The 25,299-nt window shown below is 42.9% G+C and overlaps 1 protein-coding gene across 3 annotated transcripts in view; it reads right to left on the bottom strand.

Moving 5' to 3' along the window:
* LOC311494138 (sterile alpha motif domain-containing protein 10-like) overlaps positions 1-25,299 on the bottom strand; it is a 45,263-nt gene that overhangs the window by 4,063 nt on the left and 15,901 nt on the right. The window contains exons 2-5 of one of the 3 annotated variants that reach the window (XR_014699267.1): positions 22,514-22,698; positions 10,596-10,764; positions 4,012-4,152; positions 2,665-2,771 (exon numbers count right to left, since the gene is read on the bottom strand). Coding sequence is in view for 2 of the 3 variants with exons in the window: in XM_084553038.1 (XP_084409164.1) it covers positions 2,752-2,771; positions 4,012-4,152; positions 10,596-10,764; positions 22,514-22,698 (515 nt within the window). In the remaining variant the exon portion in view is untranslated. Of the gene's footprint in view, positions 1-2,488; positions 2,772-4,011; positions 4,153-10,595; positions 10,765-22,513; positions 22,699-25,299 lie in introns of those variants that run through there. The other 2 variants (XM_084553038.1, XM_084553037.1) reach the window with 2 other exon arrangements.

Genomic DNA, 25,299 nt, shown 5'->3' with positions numbered 1-25,299 from the left:
ATTTAAACGGTTAGCAGGGTTGTGTGAGGTACTTCTCCATAGTCAGTGTATTAGTCACAGTGGATGATAGATGGGATGCCCCCAGTTTGAAAGATGTAGAGAGGAGAACCAGAAGAGAAGCAAAGCAATGAACTGCAGTAGATGGGGTCAGGAGCAAGACAGATCTAAAACATATCTAAAAAACATTTTAATTCAACCCTATATTTAGAATATTATCTGTTCTTTACTTTGCTGCCAGACAGCATTTTCCAGCAGGGAACTGGAACTATTATATCAGTCTTTAAACCCACCAAACTCAGTTGACAAAATCAGTCATTTTACGTCAATTATCCCAGGAGTCACTGATCTATCACTGCCTCGATCTGTTCATTTATTTGTGTTATGGTGTGATATTAGCTCTCCACTTAATTAATATGCATACAGCAAAGTTATACAGCTGCTCTATTATACACAGCAGTTCTTATCTCGGTTTTTGTGCTGCTACTCTCCTGCCTCTCCAAACCGGGGGAGTAGTGCCGACCACCATCGAGGTGAACCACTGACTGACTATGGAGAAGAGCCTCACGCAACCCCACTTCAAAGAAACTCTATGACTGGCATTTTGACTAGCAAATGGAGGGATTTCAGCGCCAGGATTTGGCAGTAAAGCATGGAAATCATCCTCAAATGTGAATTTTTCCACATTTTTTATGGACTCCAAGAAACAAAAGATACCAATCTCTTTCAGTCACAGACACATGCTATTTGGAATTCACACTTCTTCTTCTTCTTCTTTTTCTTCCCCTCCATTTGTTATTGTGTGGCCAACAACATTTTCAACAACAGGAGTAATGTGATTCTATGTTGAGTGTGAAATGCTATTACAGCGCTTTGAGCAAGTGAGCCTGCTCCAGACAGATTAACATGAAGCGCAAAGTAGGGCCCCGTAGCAAGGGAATAAAATTGCCATCAGACCAAGCGTTCCTTCACTACATCCATGTCCCTTCATTAACCTCTTTGCCCGTCTCATTTCTTAATCTCTGCGATCTGCCAGTTTCATCCCCGGCATATTTTTGCTATCTGTTCAACATCTCACCTGCAGTGGCAGCTCGGTGTCCTCATCTTTAATGCACAGTAGTCCTTCTGCTCCCCCCTCTCCACATTCAAATGCTCTATCATTTGTCCTTTTAATTCTGTGCAACAACTCTGAATTTTAGGTTATTTCTTTTCAAAGAGAGAGAGGCTGTCTGTAAAAGTTTAAAAATCACTAAACAGAGCATTTTGCCGCCCTGACGTGAATAATGTGCGAGCCTTGTAACACGAGGTTCTGCTTATTTGTTTTTTCATCCACTTTTTCAAAATGTATTGTAAGATCAATATTTAATTCTTGGCAAATCCACTGAAGATGAATCGGACCTGACAGGTGGCGTGACAGCTCCTCTAGATCACGCCAGAACTGCAAGTGTATCGGGAGGATTGTTCGGGGAGAGGAGCGTGTGTAGTACCGTGAGCAAGACATGAGCGCGAATGCTTAATGCACACCAGCCACCGTGCGGCTCATCCCCCCACCCCCGCCCTCACCTTTCCATTTCACCATCATCAAGCCTCGCCACACATTTCACAGCCGATTCAGAGCATCATCATCATCATGTCTTTCCACCTACTCACATCAGCGTTTTCACCAGCCCAGTCCCACACGGTGCAAACGTCTGCAGCCATGTTAGCAGCACACAGATGTTTCTTTCAGAAATGCCAACCTCATGGTGGTGCTAGAGGAAAAGTCATGGGATCAGCAAAAACATGAGGATTTATAGTCATGGAGCCGTACATCTATGGACTCAAGATGTGACCGAATCACTGACTGACATCCCTTGTTACCTAGGCTTGGAGGTTTCCTGAACCCGATAGCAATGTCCAGACCTTCACCTTTCCCCCCACTTCTCATTTCATTTAAAACAGTGAAATGGCCTCATTATCACTCCGTCCAACGGTTCCCACCTCGTCCTGGCTGTATCACCTTGAATACCCTCCAACCCCGTGAAGCTCAGGTGTTGCGTGAGGCCACCAAATTAGCTTACCCTTATAGCTCAGAGTCAGAGCCTGCTGAACTGGGAAATTACATTTGCATTGCTCAGTTAATAGAAGTGTCCAACAGCAATTAAATTTCTCTTTCCTCACCAGTCAGTGGCATTCCAGCTCTTAATTTAATTCTGTTTAATTCAGTTCAACATGCCTGATTTGCATGAATGTCATCAAAAGCACTTTGCCCACAATGGACCCCGCATGGAGTAAGCTAAAAAAAAATTAACAAACAAAGTGGGGTATTTTGATTTACCGACGGATTCAACTAGTCAGTTTATATAAGTCAATTACTTACATAGGAGTGCCGGTCTTAGACTAATATGCACCATCAGCACCTCACATGTTCGGTTTGTAGTGCCTTTAACTTTAGCGTGTTTCCATGTTCATGTATCTAGCGTTAAAGTGAGAACACTTCAGTCCTAAATACATTGTCTGGTTCTTCTTGTGTGGCGCATTTCCATTTTTTTCTTTGCTTTTTATGTTTTAAATCACTTATGAGGCAGATTACAATTCAAAATTAAATAGTTTGTTGAAAAAAGCTTTGTTTAAACTCTTTTCTTACTGTGATAGTCAATGATTTTTGATGATCAGTGGTTCCAGTACCATTGTTGTTCTACCTCCCTCTCTCTCTCTTTCACATTGCTGTGAAGCCTTCAATCGCTGGCCCCACACACACAGTTCCTGTAGTCTCTAGAAAAGCACTTCCAAGTCTGAAAGGATGGACCATGGAAAGATTAAAATCAGCATAAAATGTATTTGTCAAGCACTTACCTCAAAGCAGTCTGCAGTGAGTATGAATGTGCGGAAAAACCAAACGCATCTGAAAGTGAGGGCTTGATAATAGCTTTAAAAACCATTTCATTTACTTGTTTGAATGTAACTGGTGATTAGAAGAGCCCTTCATAATGATCAATTGATGGCAAAAACAACTTCATTGCTCGGCCTGATTTAACAAAATATTCTTTTCTTTTTTTTCACTTCAAAACACTTGTGTCAAGGGAGACATTTAGAGCAAATGGTGCAATCTCCAAAAAAAGCTATACTTTTTTTTGGCTCCTCACTTGAGTTTTAAATTACAAGGGAGCACAGGAGCAACTAAAGTTTCTATGCCTCAGAGTCCCTCTCATTCAAGGCATGTGCTCAGCCAGGATGCTGCTACTGCTGCTGCTGCTGAATATAGGTCATGATCTTGCAGATTATAGTGCCCAGAGGAAAGCCTGAGTGAAATAGGTGTAAGGTATTCATGAATTTTGCCCTGAATGGGAAAGAAAAAAAAAAACTATATCACCTCTCATCATTAAATAAGACTTTTGTGAGAACGTAATCCCGTCAAAGAGTTGAAAAAGAAGGACATAAAACAGTTTTTTCTTTCTTATTAATATGCACCTAACATATGAATCCAGGTACTTAAAATGAATAACTTGCTGGAAAAGCTGCTTGTCTTCAATAATCTTCCAGAAGCAGAATCCAGTTCAGAGAAAAGAAATTGTGCCAACATTTCACTATGACGACTTGTAGCCATCGGCGCACAAGGAAAATAACACCCAACAACCACTACAACAGAAGAAAAAAAAAAAAACATTCTTGCCAGAAGCAAGCCACAGCCACATCAACTGCTGGATTCAGGTCAGCAGTGACTGACTGAGTCAGTTTATTGATGGCTGGATAATAAAAGTGTTTACCCAAGTCATCATTCAGAGGCCGTACAGCAAATCAAGAGCTCCCATCAATAAAACCCCACAGCTGAAAACAATTGCACTTGAAAGTCAAACCCCACGTATGTCGCAGCAGGCATGCATGGCCTCAGACAGCCTCCTTCCAATTTAGTCAAACACAGTCGCCCTCCTACTGTCTGACAGCAGAGTCTGCATCGACCGGAGAATACACACAGAATTGCTCATGGTAACACGCAATGACGTCGCCGCTCACACACAACATTGAGCTACTTACTTCGACTAAGGAGCTGCAGGTTGCGGACCTCCTCTCTGACCTGCAGCTGGAGGACTTGTTGGAGGACCTCCTGCCTCAGCGTCTCCTGGACGATTCCCATCCTCTCGAGCTTCTCCCCGTTCAAACGCAGCAACGCTCGTCCTGTCAGGAGGTGAGAACTGGTCAAGATTCTCCATTCATTTAGAATAAAACAGCCACAGCCTTTGTAAAATAATTTTAATTCAAGCAAACCGTTAAATAACTGATACCGTAGGCATGTACAAGTACTATAATCATTTACGCTTTTATGAAGGTGCAACTAGGGGAAGCTATTAGGGAATTTGTCTGTTAATATACAGTATTTGTTAACTTCTTCTATAAAAGTCACTTACGGGAGTTAGAGCTGTTAATGCAGCCTCAGATCTCCTTGTAACCTTATAGTGTGTTACAAAGAATTAATAATTTCTCTACTGCTTCTAAATAAATAAATGAATAAATTAGGGGACTTTAAGTGGGGTGTTAATTTACAAAGAAGTTATGCATGTATGGTACAGCGTGAGCTTGTGATCTGTAGTGTACGAAAAGGCGAAAAACTGCTTCATAAAGCATTCAAAAGGAAACAATTATCTCGAGATGCCGTTGTTAACACACAGTAGATACAAATACGGGTACGACACGGAGGCGTGCTCCAGCTAGGATTAGGACGGGTGTTTCTTAAAAGTAATTGAAAGAGGTGTACTTGAAATAATAATTCTAGGGGTTGTACACACTCCACCGAGCTGTCTCCAGGCTGTCAAGACACAGCTTGTTCTTCGGCAACAGCTTAGTTACCCTATGCTTATCACAGGCACCAAAAATTTGACATTTTTACTCCCACACAGTAAATACTGACGTTATTGAACCTCTTCTAAAAACCCTCAACTGCAACTCCACGAAATCTGACGCATCAGAGACGAGGCATAACAAATGTTACATCCAGTAGTCTTAGCGGTACATGGCATCCTTTTCACTGATCGTGCCACGCTTAAAAGAAGATACGTCTTTGTCTCAGTGCAGCGAGTGCAGAGAACCTACATATTGCATGAGTTGAAAGGTGTATTCGCTTTGATGTTTACAATCCCGGTGCAAGGCTTGATTTATATCTCCGCTTGCAGATTTACAATCTGAAATTACATAAATTGCGTTTATTTCCTAGTTAGCACTACAGCCACCCCGTTAGTAACAGTAATGAGGCCGGCGTCGGGCTGAATACTCGGGCTGGCAGTTTTCTGTGGTTAAGTTTTTACTACAGCGCTTGGCAGTTAACCCTGGGGACATACACATTTAACATATCATTACCCACAGTAAACAGCTTTTACAACCGCTCAGACACACACAGACAATATGAAAAACTTGTATGTGTGGAGGTGCAGACACACGCCGAGGTTATTGTGGGCAGGAGAGCTATGTCCTTCACCAGTGGGTTAAGAAGAGGAATCCATCATACCTGCAGCGGCTCTGTACGACGCCCAAACCATAATTAGACTCATTACTCATGCAGCTCCCTCTCCTTACTGTTCCATTCATTCCCATTTCCTTGCTTTGAACATCGGCATATCCTCTGCATCGCTGTCTTTGCCTCTTTTCCTGTATCTGTGCGTTATGTATGATTTGCAGAGGAGAAGCCCTGCAGGTTTTTTATGTATGCACGCATGTAGGCACTGCATGTGTCCATGCACGATAACTTTAGTTGTCTCTTTCACTCGCTCACACAAATATTAAACTCCGGTTTTCATTTATTTACCCACAGAAATGAGCAACAGTGTCTGGAGGATGAGTGCAAATCAGAGAAGAGGAAGAAGAAAGAACACAATGAGAGAGAGCAAGATCAGACACGAGAAAATGAGAACCTCCGTCTCTAGTCCTTTTTTGAGCCCATGAAATATAAATACCCTTAATAGAGACTCTGTAGTCATATTTTATAAGACAAGTTTAATGGCGGAGAACAGATTTGTGTGTGTTATGGTGCGATACAGTAGACCGAGGGAGGCCTGTTGCACACGCCAACATGGACGTAACCTCCAGGTATGAAAACTGAGGCCAGTACCTCAAAGTGGAACACAGCTGATCGCTAGGGGCCGGCACCAAATATCAGCTTTGTTTATTCTTATCCGTCTATAAGAGTGATTCCTAGTCAGATCCACCCCCGCTCCTCCCCAGCTCCTTGCTCTTGTCCAAATATGGTCCCTTCTGGCTTCCACAAAACAAGTCGATGACTGCCAGATGACAAACCCAAGGCTTCAAAAACAGCAGTACACAAACAGCCTAACCACAGCAACATATGTAAGTTATAAAGCAACATCTTTGTGTTCCATAAAAATGATGCAATAACAATACAATAACACATGCTCATGCTAAGAAAACTATCTGAGATTTTATAAAGCCAAATTCAATTCAATTCTAACTGCAGCTCTGTCTGTTCCGATCTTAATTTTATTTCTTAATGTAATTTACTCTGCTGTGCACGTGTCTGGACGTGCGCCCCCTCGAGCTAAACTGAAAGAGGATTTCAGATTGAAAAATACATTTGATGAAAGTATTGACATTCAGAATAATTTCCATCTCTCCGTAAAGCACTGAACTGCTCCTCTGTGCATCCACTATCTACAGAGATACGTATGGAGGAAACTTTTCAGTTAAGATTGCTTTGTTAAAGTTCAGTTATTGATACTTTGCAAAGAGCAGACAGACAAATGAACATTTGAATATATAAAATAATTGCTTTTTTTTCTCCCCACATCCCAGCTCTCTGGGATCTGATGGTGAGTATAGATCTCACTAGAATTAGATAAACCAAATGAGGAAAGAGCTATCAGCCAGACGTGGGTTTAAAACCAGATGAGCTGGAACTACTCAGACAATAGTTTCCTTTACGTATGGCTCCACTTCTGTGAGCAAATGGCCAGCTTGCTTTTATAATCCTTGAATGGTTAGTGTGTGTATGCGGTGCATGTTTGTGTATGCACGCGTTCTTCTCAGGTGCTCCATTTTTCCTGCACATCGTGTCGAATAACCCATTTTACGGGAGCGCAACTATCTTGGGGATACAGCAGCGATAATTTTCCATTTATTTTGTTCACAGTTTCAATATTATTATTTTTTTTTTCCCTTCTTACGAGCGCACTTCTTGCCTGCGTGTACACACTCGCCAGCCTCTTCACCCCATCTCCGCTAAAGCCCTCTGGTGTGTGCTTGCCAACTGCAGTACCAGTGTGTCCTAGAAAAAAATAAATAAAAAATACCCCACTGCCCTTGCTCTGCAAATGTGCGCGTGTGCATGTGTGTACAAATGAGACAAAGCAGATGAATGGAGCTCAAATCAATTCCCCTCAGACAGACTTAATACAGCGCCTAATAATTGCCTGCGGATAGGGAAAGTATGCTGTCAAAGGGAGAAAAGAGACACAAAAACAAAAGCTGTTTCAATAGAGATGCTTCTCTCAATTTGGCTTCAAAATAAATTGCTTATTAACAATGTCTGTGGGCAAATGGGAAACAGTTCTGTCTTGGCCAGGACAATAATGACTCTTAAAGCAGTCTGAAAAGCAATCCAAGAGGGGAGACGGTAAAGACTTCCTTATAAAAGAACAACCTTTAGTTTAAACCCTTGATCGTAAAGCCAATTTAGTTCACGGTTTCCCCAAAGGCCTCTATACAGTATCACATTCCCGCAAGCTTGTATATACACATATAGGCCTACAGCCACATTTATTATTTAATCATCCGTCGCTTTATTTCACTTCTACTGTATAAAATATATACTATATATTCTCTCCCTACCTCCATCCTATCTACCGTATCTGTCACTCACAAATGGTAGAAAATGGTCACCTACATTCTGAAACATTAACTTGATAAGAAAATATTGCATATCAGCATAAGGTGTGAATATACGTCTGCAGCGGATAAGCAACGCAATCTGTAAGACAACATCTGGAGGTGGTCCGGCCTCCTTTGTGATCAGATCTCCGTCTTTAAATGCAGCACATGAAGCTGGCAGTCATGTCACGAGGAAGTGAAACGGACAGCAGGCGTCAGTTTATTGGCATCACACCTGGCGACCGACTGCATGCCAGCAGTTTCTTATCACAGTGAGGGACGGATGTCTAAAGACATAACGCACAAAATAAAAACACCTGGCATGAGATAAGGAGTCATTATTCCAAGAACTGGTCCAGATTCAGAGCAGATTTTCAATGCAAGAAATAACTAAGTCTCCTGTCACTAAACCACAAGCACATCTGCCAGTATTGAGTGCAATCTGAGTCTTCTATGGTGATAGAGGAAGTATTTAGATCGTTGACCTAAAGCAACATCATGTGACTTTTTAGCAATTTGAGATTTTATGTGCGTACGTGTCGTGCGTCCCTGCATTGGCTTCGTTCTTTTTTCCCCTCTGCTTTTAGGAAGAGACCAACCAGTGGAGGGCTGACTCACTTTGGGAGTCAGTCTTCATATGCTTCTGTGTTAAAATGCAAAACTTTACTGCAGAATTACTGGCTTGTACCAGTGGTGTCTACCTATAACTAATTCCTTCGTACTGCACAAGAGGGATTTTTTAAGTTTGTTCTAAAGCTAAGGGATATTTCTAATTAAGTTATGTTTGCTTTGAGTTTCTATCTGTGTGTCTCCTTTCCTCCTTTGCTCAACTTAAAGATCACCTCTTTGCCCAATGTCAAAGTAGCTGGCAGTGAGGCAGAGCCAGGCCAAGATGGCGACAGCCGGAGCCACCACACTCAGCTTCAAAACTGCCCTGTCCATCTTTTTACACAGTCCGTGCAATATAATAAAAAGTAGTTCATGTAATTTATAAATATTATTTTCTTGCACAAAGAAAGCTGAAGCTGTTGCCCCCGCGACCCGGACCCGGATAAGCGGAAGACGACGACGACGACGACGACGACGATTTTCTTGCACAACTAACCCCGTCTCTATTTTCTACTTCAATTGCAGCTAAAGTAACAGTACCACAATATGACATGCAGTCCATTCATTCAAAATGCTCCGTAGCATTCATTATGCTAAACAGGCACCACAGGTATATTCTGCTGCACCAACCATATACATTTATATGTTAATCGTATGCGTAGCATGCAAAATCTTCATCTGCAAAAAACTATAGCACCTGCAGCTGTTGAATAGATGCACACAAAGTATACGCTTATTAATAGTCAAACAAGTACAAATATCTTTAAATTGTGAAGAATGAAAGGGTTCTTAAGACTTTTTTAGCAAGCAATGTATTATGTTGCATTATGTGGCGGAATATAATTACACTGCCAAAGCAATAATCCTCTCTGATGTCCTGCTTTTGACAATCTGAATTAACTACATGTTGTCTAATACTGTTACTCAAGATTCAGAAAACAAAATGATAAATGCAGTAGTGATAAAATGTAATATAATAGGGATTGCACAAATCTTTATGTTCAAATTAAAAGAAAAAAACAAGAGAACTGCAAGAGCTACACAGATCTCCTCGGGCAGCTTGTTCCACTGTAGACGCGCCATTACTGAGAGACTGAGAGAGAGACACACTTACTTTCGGGTCACTGGACTAACATGATACAGACACAGAATCCATTTGTTGACGGCTAGTGAGACCCGAGATCCTTCAGAAACGGTGGAGAATTTGTATGTGGAGCATTTGCTGATGTGACCCTTTGATGTCGACCGCGCGCGCCGACGACAAAAACACACATTCACCCGGCATTTGCACAAGAAAACACATGCGCTAATAACAGAGGCAACGTGAAATCCAGCTGGACATCAGCGAGTGATTGTAGACGGATAATTGGATCTAAGCCTCCCTCTCATTCTCTCCACACGAGAATACATACATAAAAATGATCAGATCAGAGCTGATGTAGCTACGACGGTGGCGGCGACGCTAACCCTAAAGCCTGAGTGCATGTGTGTGTTTGCATGCAAATGTGAGCGAGTGGTGGCTGACCCTACGGCACAGAGCGCCAATATGTTCTCTGCGAGCCGCTAAAAAATAAACTGCTCCACCGTCTGCTCTGTCAAAGCTGGAGATGCGAGTGTGTAAATGTGTATCACTATGTGCACACATTTGTCTGCCGGTGGTGTGATTTGAGCGCTTGCACGTTCACGCGGGCTTGCTAACAAGTAAAAGTGTGCGAGAGTGTGTTGTTTGAACTTGAAACACGAAAACCCACCTTTTAGTTTTTTTTTATTCTTTCGCTGCTTTGTTTTTCTTCTCCAAAAATAGGCTGCACTCCTTTAGTTACCTCACATGAATGCTTTTTTTTTTTTAAATCTCCCTTGCAGAGATTTGGGTGTAAAACCTGTTTCCAGTTGACAAAGCTAAGCCGTGGAACCACATACCTAAAAATAAAACTTACAGGAGACTTGCTAAGCCTTTTATGGCAGTGGTTTGCCAGGTCTGAGCTTATAGAAGGGAGCGGAGGTCAATGAACAAGTTCTTAGGCTATCAGCATCAGGCAGCACCCTTTATTAGGTCCATTTTACATGTTTAAGACATTAGTCAGTGAGGCTAGAAAACATCTTGATGTGCATGCACCTTCATGCATTTTGTGCTGTACCTGTAATGGCATGATGGGAGAAGGCCTCTACATAGGTCAGGTAGTTGTGAGGACAGTGCTTCTTAAGCCACTTGCAGACATCCTGCTGAGTCCACAGCACCACGGGTTTGGACAGACTGGACAGCGTAGGACTGGTGTGATACACGGCGAAGGCTTCACCTGGATGCAACTGGAGCACACAAGAAGAGGAGACCTTGGAGTCAATCAGTGTAGCAGAGTGAGACAAAACCAGTGAGCGGGTGTATGTATGAGTGTGTTTTTTTTTTCCCCCCGAGGTACGACATTTGGAACATGTTTTTCCTCAAATAAACAGCTCGTAATTGCTTACTCGAATATGCAGGATTTTCTCATTAATGTGAAATTAGCTGGGATGATGCATTCTAATGCCACAGTTAGCGACAACAATCCCTTCTGGTAATCCAGTAAACCGCGAACAGAAAATAGACAAATGAAGCACGATGATGTAACGGGAAGAAGCTTATTAGATGGAAATTATTGTGTAACCTGCAGTGTTGTTATTTATCTCATAGAAGCCAAAAAATGGACATGTGTCCCTGAAGCATTTCAGATTTGAGAGGGTTATGACTTGAGCTTGGCAGCTTTGAGGACTCAAAAGTAATGCAAAGTTTAAAAGCGTGAGTATAAAAAGACAACCGATGCTGCACCTTTGATCAAAATGAGCTTTCAGTTTCTATCTGTACCCCATGTCTTCTCAATGTGTCCATTATTCTAATTACCGTGTCACTCCACCCATCTGTCAACAACATATATTGATGTTAGTGCAACCGGTATGTATCCACCAGTGTGCACGCTGATGTCGTGTCGTACTGTGACCAGCAAGGCCTTTTCTTCAAAGCTCATTTTCCCCCGACAGCATTATCTTTATTGCAGTCAGTCAGCGCAGCATTAGCGGGATTCTGTCATCTTTTTGTCTCAGTTACATTTTTCTCTTTTCCCCTCATTCTCAGTCTCTCTCTCTCCCTTCCTCAGACACCTTCCACTGATCCCTGAAAGATGCCGGACAGCGGGCGTCTCTTTGTGCATCGTGTGGCGGGGAATTAATGGGGCAGTTAATAAAGTCACAACCAGTTCATGCGGGCAGAAAGCACGACCGTGTCCCTCGTCCCCGTCTGCCGCTGTCTCGCTCTCACCCTCTCTCTTGTGTGTGTGACTTACTTCTCATATCTAATCCATTCATTCATGCTCTGACTGAGCCAACTCGACAACAAAGGCTTTGGCTGATATTCAACAGAAAAACACAGGCCTGCCGCCAAATGTTGCGCTCCATAACTGACTGCATTTAATGGGATTATGTATGCTGAAATATCATACACAAGAACGCAACTTGCACGGGCTCTTGTTGCCTAATAGCCAATGTTCTCACTGCCGCTTTCTCATTAATGGCACAAAGACTCGCTCGCGGGACACCTTCGCATCTCAATATATGACAGGCACAAGTTCATAACTACTTTAATCTTGGCCAGCTGCTGTAATGAGATCTCCTTCTGTCAATTTAAGCACCGATCAGCCCTATCAAGTTCTGGCTGGTTCGCTAGCTAAGTGTTTTCTACTTTGCAGGACTTAATTGAAAACGGCTCCATTTCTCTCCTCCAGTGTGTTTGCTTGTTTTCTAATTGCACGCATACTTCTACTCCAGCTCAGTGGAGCGCTGAGGCCATTTTAATAACCCAAATTTACTGCTTACCCCCCAATCATTAATGGAGATGGGAGTCGGGAGAGGTGTGGAAACGGTCTCTGGTGCTGATGATTGAGCATGGAGAAGAGAAAGGGTAAAAATGTTCCCTCGTCTTTGGATGGCTAGAACATCTGCCCACATCCAAGTTGTAAATCTGCCAGTTCAATCCTTATCATCTTTACAGTCCTCACATTGACATAGTTGAGTAAATATTGGAGTGAGCGGGCGGCCATGCAAGAGCAAGGACAATCATTATGCACGGTAAATTTAACAAGGCAAATAGATTTTTTGGCTAAATCAAGACAGGACCAGCTGTTTGCTCTTTAAGGACCAAACGGAAAGGTCGCCATCCTGTGACCGGGAGGTCTTCATGGAAAACAGGAGGCATCAGATTTTTTTTTATTGGACGAAAACTTAAAGGTGAACAGTTAAGTAAGTAGAAAGAGCAGTCTAGCGTTCTGAAAGTATGCTTATTCACTTTCCTGGTACACTGCGAGTCACAACGTTGCAAAGCAGCTACGCTTTCGTCGGGCCGCTTTTAAACATGCCCCTGACAGGCAGCGATAAGTATCTGGTGCGGTTTTGTGGCTTCACGTAGGCAGCTTCCGTTGAAAATGATGCAAATCCCTGACATAAACAGTGATTTGTTGTTTTTGCACCAAACAACATGTAGCATGGTAATTGGTGAGATTACAGCTACAGGAGTGACAGTCTGACTGTTTCCAGTCTGCTGTATGTGAACGCTTCCCAAAATGTGAAATTGCATTTTTAAAATATGGCTTTGGAGTATACACCAATCAGCCACAACATTAAAACCACTGCCAGGAGCAGTAAATAACATTGACCATCTTCTGACAATACAGTGTTCTGCTGGGAAACTTTTGGACCTGGCATTCATGTGGATGTTACTTACACATGTACCACCCACCTAGACCAGACCAGGCACCCCCACCCCATAGCAATGACACTCCTTGATGACATCCTCAGCAGGATGCAGCCTGACACAGGCACACACAAAAAACAGAACAATGTGTTGAGTTGGCCTCCAAATTTACTAGATCCCAAACTGATCAAGTATCTGTGGGGTGCACTGGAACAAGCCTGATCAACCCATAGGACCCAGAGGCCCCCACTAACAACATTCTGTTGCCGGACACCACAGCACACCCTCAGAAGGCCCATGTCCATTCTCTGATGAGTCAGAGCTGTTTTGGAGGCACAAGAGATACCTACACAATATTAGGAAGGTGGTCATAATGATATGCCTTGAGGTAATAAGATGGAATGGCACTGTGGCTGCTGAGGATAAGAATAAGGTTAATTTAGTTTTTGCTTCTCATTAAACAGAATGTACAATTTAGCAAGAAAAATAGATACTTCAGTTACAAAAGATTTCACACATTTGAAACTGGGACTGTGAATGTTTTTTTTTTTACACAGAATTTAAGAGGATTGTGTAGCAATAAAAAATAAAGATAGGTAAAAGGAGGCTTAAATGATGTGACTGGAAAGGCATTTGCTTCAAGTGGAGGTTGTGAAGATTTCCCTACTGGCTCTTCAACCACAAAGCGTAAATCGACACTACGCCCCAGACAGCGCAGTAAAAAAATTCTGCATGGAAATTCATATTAATCAAGGGAACTGCTTTGTAATAAAAAATATATTTCAATAAACAGAATACATATGGTCCCATAAATGACCACCAAAACCTGTGATAACTTATCTTTAATAATGGCTATGCTACAGGGGCACTGCTCCGTTGCAAAAGAAATTAAATACTCTTTAGATCCATTGAGGGATGACTGAGTGCTGAGACAAATCTCTGAAACAGATACAGATCTTTCTTAGAATTGTACTAATTAATTTTTGAATATTTCATGAGTTACATTTGCTCACATTTATTTACAGAATAAGTGATGAAAGGCATAAAGACAAGCAAAGATGACAGACGGATAGAGTGAGTGAACAAAGGAGACAGTGAGCTGGGGGAGAGGGGAACACTGCCTGAGTAACGGCCTTCATCGTCAAGAAGCCAGACAGAAGGGGAAATGGAATGATAGCTCCCCATCATCCATCCTTCTCCCTTTTTCCTCCCTCCCTCGCTCTTCCCGCTCTGTTTGTTGGCCATCCATCAGACTGTATCTCCTCCGGCCAGTTCTCTGTTGTCCCCGTTCACCCTTTTACTACCGCTCCCCTCCTGAGACCTACATCTGTCCGACTAGAGAAGCTCCCTCATTCGTTACGTAGAGAAGAGGAGGGGGTGGGGGTGCTCAAGGGAGCCACGTAAAGTGAAATAATGAGAGATTAAGGACAGAAGGGAGGACAAAAAATATATTCACCGATGTATTCAGCATCAATGTGTCAGTCCTTATTTTATCTCTATCTCTATAAGGAGATATCTGCATATGAACAAGTACTATCTCAAGGCAAGGGTCAAGATTTTGGTACAGGAAGTGTCCAACTTTCTTTTTGTATTTTGTATACAATTGACCGATCACACTTGAGCAGATTTTGCAAATAGTCCATGTGTGAGCAAAAGAGGCACAGATATTAGCTGACTACACGGAAGCCCTAAAACATTTGCCATTTGTCAATTTCCCTGCGGGAACCTCCCAAAGGGATCAATAAAGTTGTCTATCTTTGACGCCAGAGGTTAAACCATCAAGCAATTACTGAATGGCTCCCAAGCTGGCCCTTGATTACCTTAATTATCTTGCAAAGAAACAAACTACTTTTACAATTGTTTGAAAAATATTTATTCTTTAACCTTATTTCCAAGAGTTAGATGAAAAGACTGAAACCACCACCTGTACAGACGTCATGACTACATCACGGCGGTTAGCTGGAGGCAAAACCCACAGCAGTAGTTATCAAAATGTCATCTTGCTGTGTTGTGAGGAGCCAGAATCGGAGAAGTATGGTTAATAACTCCAAACTGAAATTTTATCGCATACCAGTTGCCACTCTCAGTCAAAAAGATCATAGAAACCTCTGGTTGAACGCGATAAAGTGAGATTTTTACAGGTATCTAAGGATTTATATGCCATTGTGTTATTGCGTAAGGGTCGGCAAATCTGGCCCCATATACTGATGTTAACTTTTTCAAGTAACACTCTCGGTCCTGGGGAGTGAGTGACCATATATATTCAGATAAAAAAAACAAGCATTTTCTATCACCATTGTCAAAAACAAGCTAACGTAGTTAGCTAACGTATTCTTGTGGCTTGTTTTGCCTCCAGCTAAGCCCCGCCCACTGAAAAACATCATCATGTTTAATAACTCAAAAGGGGTCTATGAGGTAATAAAATGCCCCTTCCAGCAGCTCTAAAGCTCACTAATGACGTGAGAACATGTTACGGACACAAAAATACAACCAGCGGGGACTCCAGCAAGTCACGGGTCATATATCCAAGAAATAAGGCCGTGCATAACCACCCATAACATGTTCACACTTTGGTTTTTGGATGGATTAATCTAGTTCTGATTACATATGAATTGCTAGGCAGTAATAAATGAGTGAGCTTTAAAAGTGTTGGGAATATTTTGTACCTTGTGGCCATAATCAAGTGGTTTGATTCTCTGTATATCAAGTTGTGGACTAGTGGGTAGTTTCATCCTGTAGTTTCATATACAGAGTGACATTAATCTTCTCATATACAGTCATGAGTATAATAATCAAATAAGTTCATCCATCCAAGTACATCGTTGACTTGAGAATCACATATTTGCTTGTTCAAACACGGCGTAGAAGTCAATCATTTTCACTGGATGTATATATTTTTTTTTTCAAATGACAGTAGATCTCTCACCCAATCTGTTTCATGATTACATTTCATGATCTCATCTTTATGGAGACTGACATAAAAGAACCTATTTACGTAATTCTTTAGGTATCTCAATAGACATTGTCTTCCTTTGCATTATTCCCTCCATCTATTTATCTTCTTGCTTCCTCACATCCTATACTCCAACTTCCTTCACTGCACTTCTGTACTGATCATTCTGTTTGTATCCTCGAACAGCTTATTTGTCCTTCCCTGCTAACTTTGTTCTATCATGTCTCTCATCCCCCCTCCACTTGCTTCCTCATAAATTTTATCCTCTCCCTGCCTGGCATCCTCCCTCCCCCTCCTTCCTTTCTCTTGTTTCCTCCCTTCGATCTTTTTTTTGACTGCTGTGCACTGAGCTGCTTTTTGTCCGTTTAAGTGCCTGTGTTTCCAATGTGTGTGTGTGTGTGTGTGTGTGTGTGTGTGTGTGTGTGTGTTTGTGATATCTGTGTGTATGCATGCCCTGCTTCTCTGTGAAGTTGAATCGGGGATTAGCTCAAAGTCAGGGGAGCGTGGGGAATCCTTAAAATTCACTCTTTGTGACCAATAACGCCGCTCTTCCCATGACTGCCTGTGTCTGTTCACGTCCAGAGCCTGTCTGAGATTGATCAATGATGCTACGCCAATTAACAGTAAAAATCTGTACGCGTAAATAGATGCTTTATGCTATACATGCCACGTACTTTATCTCACACCTGCTTATCCCTCTGTTCACTGCATCTTTCCTTACTGTCACTTCATCTCTCCTCAGGATGCTAAACATGCGTCCTCTGTCTTCCGTGGATGCTCCGCTGTCTGACAGAAGCACTCTCTTTCTCTACTGTACCTCTCTAACTCTGACTCTGCTGTCGTTATAGAATAAGATCTTCAACTTGTCTGACCTAACTTGACAGATCCTGACAAATGATCCCTCATATCTCCTTCACACCTCTCTCACCCACTTCTCATTGAGTTGTATCCTTCATTCCTCTCTACTCAGAGGAAGGAAACCTCTGAAACCCCCCCCCCCCACCTAACCCATTTCGCTGGCAGGTTCAGTTGCACTGCTCTGCCTCATACATTTGCGTGTTAAAATGGTGTCGCTGTGATTTGGAAAATGGTCCAGAAGCTTTTGTTAGTGTCTACTTGACTGTTCCTGTGCGAGCAACTGTGTGAGAGTGTGAACCGTCAACCTCTGTCAGCTTTGTGCGACTCTGCCTTTGGCTGTCCCCAGGACACTAAGAGTGTAAATGCCTTGCATTCATGCAAATATGAACGGTTGCTCAGTGGGTGGACAAAGGGCCAGATGGGATTTTCACAAAGCTCCCTATTTAGCATGCGTCAAACATGTGTCTTGGACAGAGCAGCTCGTCACTGAGAGGCAAAACAAGGAAACTACAGAGTGAGGCATTGCTGCCTCGCTGCCCAGCGTCTCTGTTATTTTTCCCTCTATGTTTCTGTGTCTTTCAAACCGGCAGCCTCTCCTGCACAGTGCAGCCACTGGCCACCAAGGTGAAGCTCAGATTGCCATTACTAACATGCTGATGATAAGCAGGTAAAATGTTTAGCATTCCATTAGGACTCATCCCCTGGGGGCACGCTGGCATCTCTAGAATCACGGCACTAGCATGACCAAAAAGCAGATACCGTAACACGGGCGTATGCAACATAGTGTGGTGTATAATGTCTACAACACAGTTTGCAAGATAACCTCATGCAACACAGTGCATGTTGATGACATGACAGTATTAGCTGTATGCAGAGCATCATTACAGACACTGCAGTGACACAGGACACCCTCACAAGGCTTATGTTCAATTTGACGAATGAAAAGCCATTGCTCAGTGAGCGTCACCAAATCAGACATGACGTTAAGCCTTTGCATTTCCTACATTAAGTTACACGGTTGTCTGCTTGCTAACAGTTAGCCTTGGTGGCTTTTGTACGGCAACAGTTGTCTCACGACTGACGGCCGACGTTATCACTTAAACGCCAAGCATTTTGTTTCCACAGCTTCCCGTGGAATAAGCATAAGCTGTCATGTTCCATTTGAAGGCAGAAAATCGCAACAATGGCAAATAAAAAATTTAAAAAAAACGCTACTTCTTGACAGAAGCTCGACAGAAGAAGGCCACTGTAAAGGCTGTGGCACACCAAGCAGTGGTGTCCAGTGGTCTGTGAGCATCTGTGTTCCTAGTGAGTCCCACCTACTGCAAACTAAGTTTTGGACAGCCCCCATTCCCTCCAAAAAAAGAACAGCAGAAGCCCAAAATATCTCGGACTAGCCCCCATTTACGTTACAACCCGGCCGCAACATAAAGTGGAGACAGATGTCTGCATCATTAAAATAGGTTTATTTCAATAAATTAGTTTAAAAAAGGCAGACAGGTGACACATGGTGAGCTTCTACGGCAGCTGAAGACTGGTGTCCTCCAAGGCCTTTCCAGCCGTGCTCATTATCCACACCACTTCAGGAGTGGCTGATTAGGGCAATTAAGCTCATGAAACACCCAAAGACACTTGCACCGCCACTGGGTGTGGAGGAATCTATTTTTGTAACTCTGTGACCACTGAGCCGGGCCCTAACCATCCCACCGCACACAGCTAGGCAGCTTCAGTCAATTTAGCGCGATGAACTGGCAGCGGAGTGCATCAATGAGAGAGACATGACTTTGATTGGCTGATCAGCTTATGGGAACCAGTGCACAAGAGGGGAAGCTGAAGTGACAAGTGTAAACAAAACGAGTACGGTCAGAGGGTACACAAAGTAGGCTCTCATTGTTTTTCACCTTCATGTTATCTGTACTTTCAAATACACACGTGTTTTCACAAGTACGTGATCATCTAGAATGAGAAACCGTAGAGCATCTGATCAGTGCGATTCTGGACAGGCCGGCTCTGTACAAAGGTTTGTCCTTGGCTTCCAGCTAGTTGTGGTTCTTCCTGTTTCCCTTTTGAATGATGACTACACACTACTGCCACCTGTTGGTATGAAGAGCGTGTGTATCTGTACCTTAACTCTAGAGTACATCTTATTAATTTCCATGCAAGAGGTGGTCAAAATTGTTCTATATTTGTGTTTTCTTTCTCACAGTTCACTCCTTTGTGCCGGCGTTCAGCTCGGAAGGTCAGCCGCTGCGGTCCGTAATGAGGTGGGAAAAATAATCACAGGCCGGACTCTCTCTCATTCGCCCACCCAGCACCGCAAATTAGTGAGTAACAGCTTTACTTCCTGTAACAGGCCTGGCCCTGCTTTAGAAAACTGGAGGCGCAGTGGCTACTTCCTAAATTGTGTCTCTGTTATTCCACCAATTCCCCAGTCTCATCTAAAGGTTCACCCACAAGCTGTGTGTCAGACGGCAAAATGAGCCACCCACAACAGCCCCTCCCTCCGCCCCATCTGGCCACCCAGACAACAGCCAATTCAAGGATGGCACAGAAGGTGCGCCAACTACACAATAACTCATTATTTGGAAAAACCCTGTTAGCGGGAAGGTGTCCGTATAGGTCCGCCCGCGGCAATGTAACGACACTAACGAGTATATAACCTTTGTTTAGGAAAGAAAATAAGCATCCGTACAGTTGTTGAGTCAATTGCTGGTGCGTGGTGACATTATTTCACTTCTTTACAATATAAATTAACTTGTTTTAGTAGTACATATCAGCAGAGTTGGGACATGGTGAGCAGGAAATAACCCTCCCACCATGCTGGTATCTTTTCCATCTTGCTCATTAGAAAAATTTGATGTATTTTTGCAGTGCATGGTAATTTACATGTCACAGCACTTCATACGCGAGGCAGGCACTTTAATACAGGAGGCATATTTGGTAATACCATCCATTTTTGTGCATGCATCAACACCGGCATATTGTACATCTACGATTTCTTTCCCCCCTCTCTACTGCTGCTGCTGTATCTCGTCTCTCCTCACTCAGAGTTTGCATAGCAGTGCATAATGTGTTGTATCAGCTTTGTTAAACAGATAGGGAAGATTCCCCAGTTCCCATCCTACAGTATATACAGATTCACTTAACTGGCTCCCTCATTACAGCTGTGCACATTCGGTGTAATGGAGAATAATCATCACTCCTGGGGGACACGTATGCACGTCCATATACACCCAACGTTTAAATTCACAAATGCAGGAATGGACACTGGAACATTTTGTGAATGCACACACACACACATCAGACAGAGCTGGCTGGCTCACCCATTTGTTGAATAATGCATTAAGAGGCTTGTTGCCACGAGGAAAAGATAAGCCTTACTTCTCATGGTATAGAGGAGGTTTAATTATCCAGTCTCTGTGTAATCACATGGAAACAGCTTCCCACTCGTCTTTTATTAAGCCTTTTATAGCCGTTATAGCTGAGGGGGCACCCTTTTATGAATTATTGAGCAAATTCTGCAGCGCATATGTACATCCCACCTCCTCACAGTTGCAAACATTCTTAAAAGCAGTGGGGAGAGGAAACGAATGACCTCCGCAGGACTATCTGGTCTATTTCATCTGAAGAGGAAGAGAAAGGAAGGCTCCAGTGTCACATGCTGTTTCAGGCCAAACATAGGCAGAATGCCTTGAAATAGACTTTTTTTTTGTACTCTTTGTTTTGCCTCTCTGGTGATTCACAGATGGGATTTCATTTTGCACAAAGCGATGTGTGGAAGTAAACGATGCTCTGGCTGCTATGCTTACAGTTTACTGCGGAGGAACTGAGACACCAGACAAGCATTCCTCACCCAACAATCTGTAGTGAAATGGCTTTCATATTTTTTTTGTTTACAACATCACTCTAGTTAAAGCTGTTCTCGAGCTTCGGGGAAAACACACACGTGTGGAATAAATCAGATGTTTAGACATAGAAGACGTGCAGCATTAACTGTCTGCATCTGGGAGTCTAGTTTCTGTGCACTGTTTCATCACAAGCAATGAGTTCCCATTCCTCCTTTATATAACTTGTTCCTACGTGGTGTCATCTACCAAAAGGCTCAGGTGAGACTAGACAACGTGTACAAGGCATCACGTACCACATGTACAAGATAAAACAATTAGACTTCCTGGTACTTCTGAGATTGGACTGCTAGAGACGGAGCACTCACACTGATCTCACACGGTCTCTCTCGTCTCTCTGATGTTAACAGATTATCTGATAAAGCGTATATGTATTCCCATCCAGTCCAGCTTCAATGCATCACTCTTTCCCTCAGAGTTAGAGACGGCGCTTACAAAATATATATTTTTTTAGATGACAGATAATTTTTTTTATTAAATTGAATGAGGTAAAGGTATGTGTCTTTTATGGATTGCATCTTTCGCATTAACAGGCTGTTGTGTCACTGCAGTGCCTTTTGTTCTCCATTACAGTCATTAAATTTCATTTTTTTTCCTCTTCCCGTGTCCTGCATTTGGGTCCTCCCCTCCAATCCTTGCTACCCTTGACAAAGTGCTATGAATGCTACAGAGATGGATGAAAGATTTATATTTTCTTTTGCTCACATTAATCTTTACAGTCATGTTTAGCATTAAAAAAAAATACTTGTGCAGGGCTTTCCAAATGTTTTTTGTGTTTTTTTATGTTGCAGCATAGAATTTTAAAAAATGTTAATCTGTGTTTCTGAGAAAATGGAATCACACTTTCAATGCATTTCTGACGCCGTGATTCCACTTATTTTTAGAGACAGAGCTCGGGGAAATGTGCTACTGTGACACAGACAGGTCTGGAACAAAAGTGATTTTCCTTCTGCTTTGTCTGTCTGATAAAATGCAATATTTAGTTTGAGAATCTGCGGTGATGCTCAATTCTCCCATCGGGGTGAGCAGACTCAAGATCTGCCACTTGTCTCCTAAGGGTGCAGATGGTGCCATGCATCAAGGGTCTATTAAGTGCACAAATGGTCATGGTATTTATAAAGCTCTCACAAACTGGCTAGCAATAGTTTCATTTCTGAAAAGTGGAATACTAAAATTAGTAACAACAATGCTTAATGGTTCATCTGTGGTGTGATCAGCCAGCTTTTGGTTCATCTGACCTTGCTTCAGTTTGTTTTAATGATGAGCGTTATAGTTGATAATGAATACTTTCATCGTCAAACTTGAAGTTGCACACTTTTTGGTGTTCCACTGGGAAATTCTGTAACACATTAAAAGTATATGAAGGTAACGGCTGAACCGACCCCAAGGTGCAACCAGGTGTGATGATAGAGGGAGCTCTTAAAACTGGGCTTTTCAGATACTGGCTAAAATAAACCATGTTCCTGCTTTGATTGTCTTGTGGTAGTAATTTTCAGTGACGTGTTGCTTATGTCGCCAATCTGTGTTCGTTTTCACGAGCACAACCACAATAGACATTCATTTACATGCAGCGAAACACGTGCCACGTGGCCTCTGGTCTGCTCTGGTGGACTGTCTGTATACCTGGATGCCCTCTGTGCCGGGCTGCTGCAGTAGTTTGACGGTGCGCGTGTGCGCTGTCCTCTGGCCACGGCCGTCGTGCCAGGTCAGGTTGCTGCCTCCGGCGCGACGCGGCAGCTGGTAGCTCAGCTCCTCAGCAGACACCGTGTGCTCCAGGGAGGCACGGCAAAAACTGAAGCTGGACGCCGCTGAGAGGAGAGAAAGGAAGGAGATGAGTAAGCAGGAAGAAAAATACACGCTGATAAGCTCTCACTTTGTATTGTCTCTGGTTAACGCGTTTTCAGACAGGAGCACCAAAAAAAAAAATAAAAAACACAAGAAAATAAATGAGTGATAATCCACAAAGCTCTTCAAAGGGCTTTACAGGCTGCATTCATTCCATATTACATGCTTTGTCTGCTGACTCCAGTACAGCGACAAACAGATGGCTGTTTTGGTGATGCTGGTGGGCAGCAGTGCGGCTCCACTGTGATCTCCAATTATACTGAGTGCATATTCACAGAAGCAGAGCATGATTTTCTGGAAAAGTGTCTCTCTTGCCAGATTAGTCCTTGATTATTTAAATCCTGCATCATGAATATTTGATTTGTATCCTTCCTCCTTTTCCTCACAGGACGCGGTGTTTGCTGTGGGACAGCGAAGCGGACACGTTGTCAGCGCAGGGTCAGAGTGCACTTCTCCGAGAGTCGCAGGGCGTCCTCTGCAGCTCACATCAAGTTGGACGAGGTATTGTACTGTGCGTCTGTAGCACTGGATTTGTTTCAAATAGACATGCAACCGTGGCTCCCTTTACCTAACCGTTAATTATATATCATGTAATATGAATGACAGAAGAAGATGGGAGACGGGTGACAGTAAGAGGGAGGGTAAAAGATCAGGAGGGCGTGCGATGGGAAGGAAAACAGAGAAATCTGTAATGCGATAAGGGATCCATTCATTTGGCTTCAAGGGCCAAAATAATTGAATGTAATGTCCGACCAAATTGAAACTGAACTAATGAAGTTGAACAGCAGGCTCTTTCAGACCGCCTGTTCCAAAACATTCTTTATTCTCCAGCATCTCACACCACAGTAATATAGTCTGCCAGCAGTAGTTGAAAGCGATAAAGACTATATCAGTGTACCTAATGTGCAATCTGCAAATAAGTGCAGGGGGTTCGGAGCATTTAAAGAATTAACTCTAAGTTCCTACATTATTTGGACATCTCTGTAAAATCCTCGGTTTTGTCCGTGCGCGTAAACACAATCACCGAGCTGTAGACAAACCAATGATGGGCACAGGGCTAGATAAATCAGCCATTGATCACTTTTTAATGTGAAGAAATCGTGCCTCAAAAAACATCACGGCATCCTTTGAGGATGAATCAATGTCTTCCTCATTTCTGTTCTTTTCTGTTCCAGATTTATTTCTCTAGTTAATATCTTACTTCTTGAAAGTGACATTTGCCCACATGGTCCTCTAACTTCTATCCATCTTCTCCAACTATACAAAAAAAATAAATAAATAGAAACACCACCAACAACAACAACAACAAGGGAAAACAAACCTTCCATTCCCATTTTAGAATTGCACAAAAGACCACTGGCGTATGACAGACAAGGTTTGTGGGGAAACACCTGGCTGCAGCCGAGAGGAGCTGGCAGAAAAAACAACAACACTTTTTCTCAACCTAGAAGTCTGTTCAAGTAAGCAGCGGTGAATACAGAGAGAAGGAATAAAAAAAGAAGAAGGTGGAGATGAAAAAGAAGAAAGACCTGTCAAGAATCACTGAGGTGTAACCTTTTTCTGCCTCTCTCCCATCGTATACCTCTTCCTCTCTCTTGTCTTGTGCTTCCCTACCGCTTTTCTCATTTCTGTAGGTTGCCCCTTTGGTCTCTCCTTATGCCGTATCTGTCTCGTTTCCCCCGTCTGCGTTTTTCCTCGCGCTCTCTTTCGGCGCTCTTCCGTCTCTTTCCGGTTGTCAGGTCTTTGGGGTTGTCGGGACAAACCGGGCCCAACCCTGATGTAATTACTGCCAGTCAGGCTGAGGGGGAGGAGACGGGAGGAAGGAACACGGGAAGCTAAGCGCCTTGCAACCCTAAAGACCTGCCAATCCCGAAGAAAGAGACAAGAGAAAGTGCAAAAGCAAGACAGACAAGGGGAGAAGGGGAGAGCCGTGCAGTGAATTAGCATCCATGCAAACCCGTCAAACTGTATCAAGGTAAAAGAGCTCAAGAGAAGAAAGGAGGCTCGGTGAAACGTTAATAGCCCACCAAACAACTTAATTTCACAAGCTGTTAAAGACAAAGCTTTCCACTTATTAGTCAAAGGCCTTACACGTTAAAGACATCACTTCCACATGAAGAAGAAGTAGAGGCTCATGACTTTCCCTCTTGCACTGAAACTCAGTCTGCTACATCGATAGACCTAGTCACCTCCAGCAGTCAAAAAAAAAAGAAGGCAAAATGCTCATTCTGCAAACTTTAATGGATCCGGTTGGCTTAACCTCAGCCAAAGAGGATTAAATATCCATACCTTCCAACTGAAGACTCTTTTGAAATGACATTGCAACACAATTATGCCCGTGCTGGTTGCTTTTAAGGAGCTTCAGGAAAAAAAAAAAAGGCATTATATACTAGCTGTGCTAAAGCTCCATAGATTTTTTTGAGATCTCTGGGGGCGATTATTGCTCGGCAGGAGATGATATCTGTCACCTTTCCTTGTCTTGTCTCAACACGCATTTGATCAGCCCGGGCAACCGCCAGATCCCCACTGCCCTATTTGTCACTATCTGGTGTTGTATTATCTCT

The sequence above is a fragment of the Chelon labrosus genome (genome assembly GCF_963514085.1).
Source record: "Chelon labrosus genome assembly, chromosome: 10".
Taxonomy (NCBI): domain Eukaryota; kingdom Metazoa; phylum Chordata; class Actinopteri; order Mugiliformes; family Mugilidae; genus Chelon; species Chelon labrosus.
This window is presented reverse-complemented; position numbering and strand designations above follow the sequence as displayed.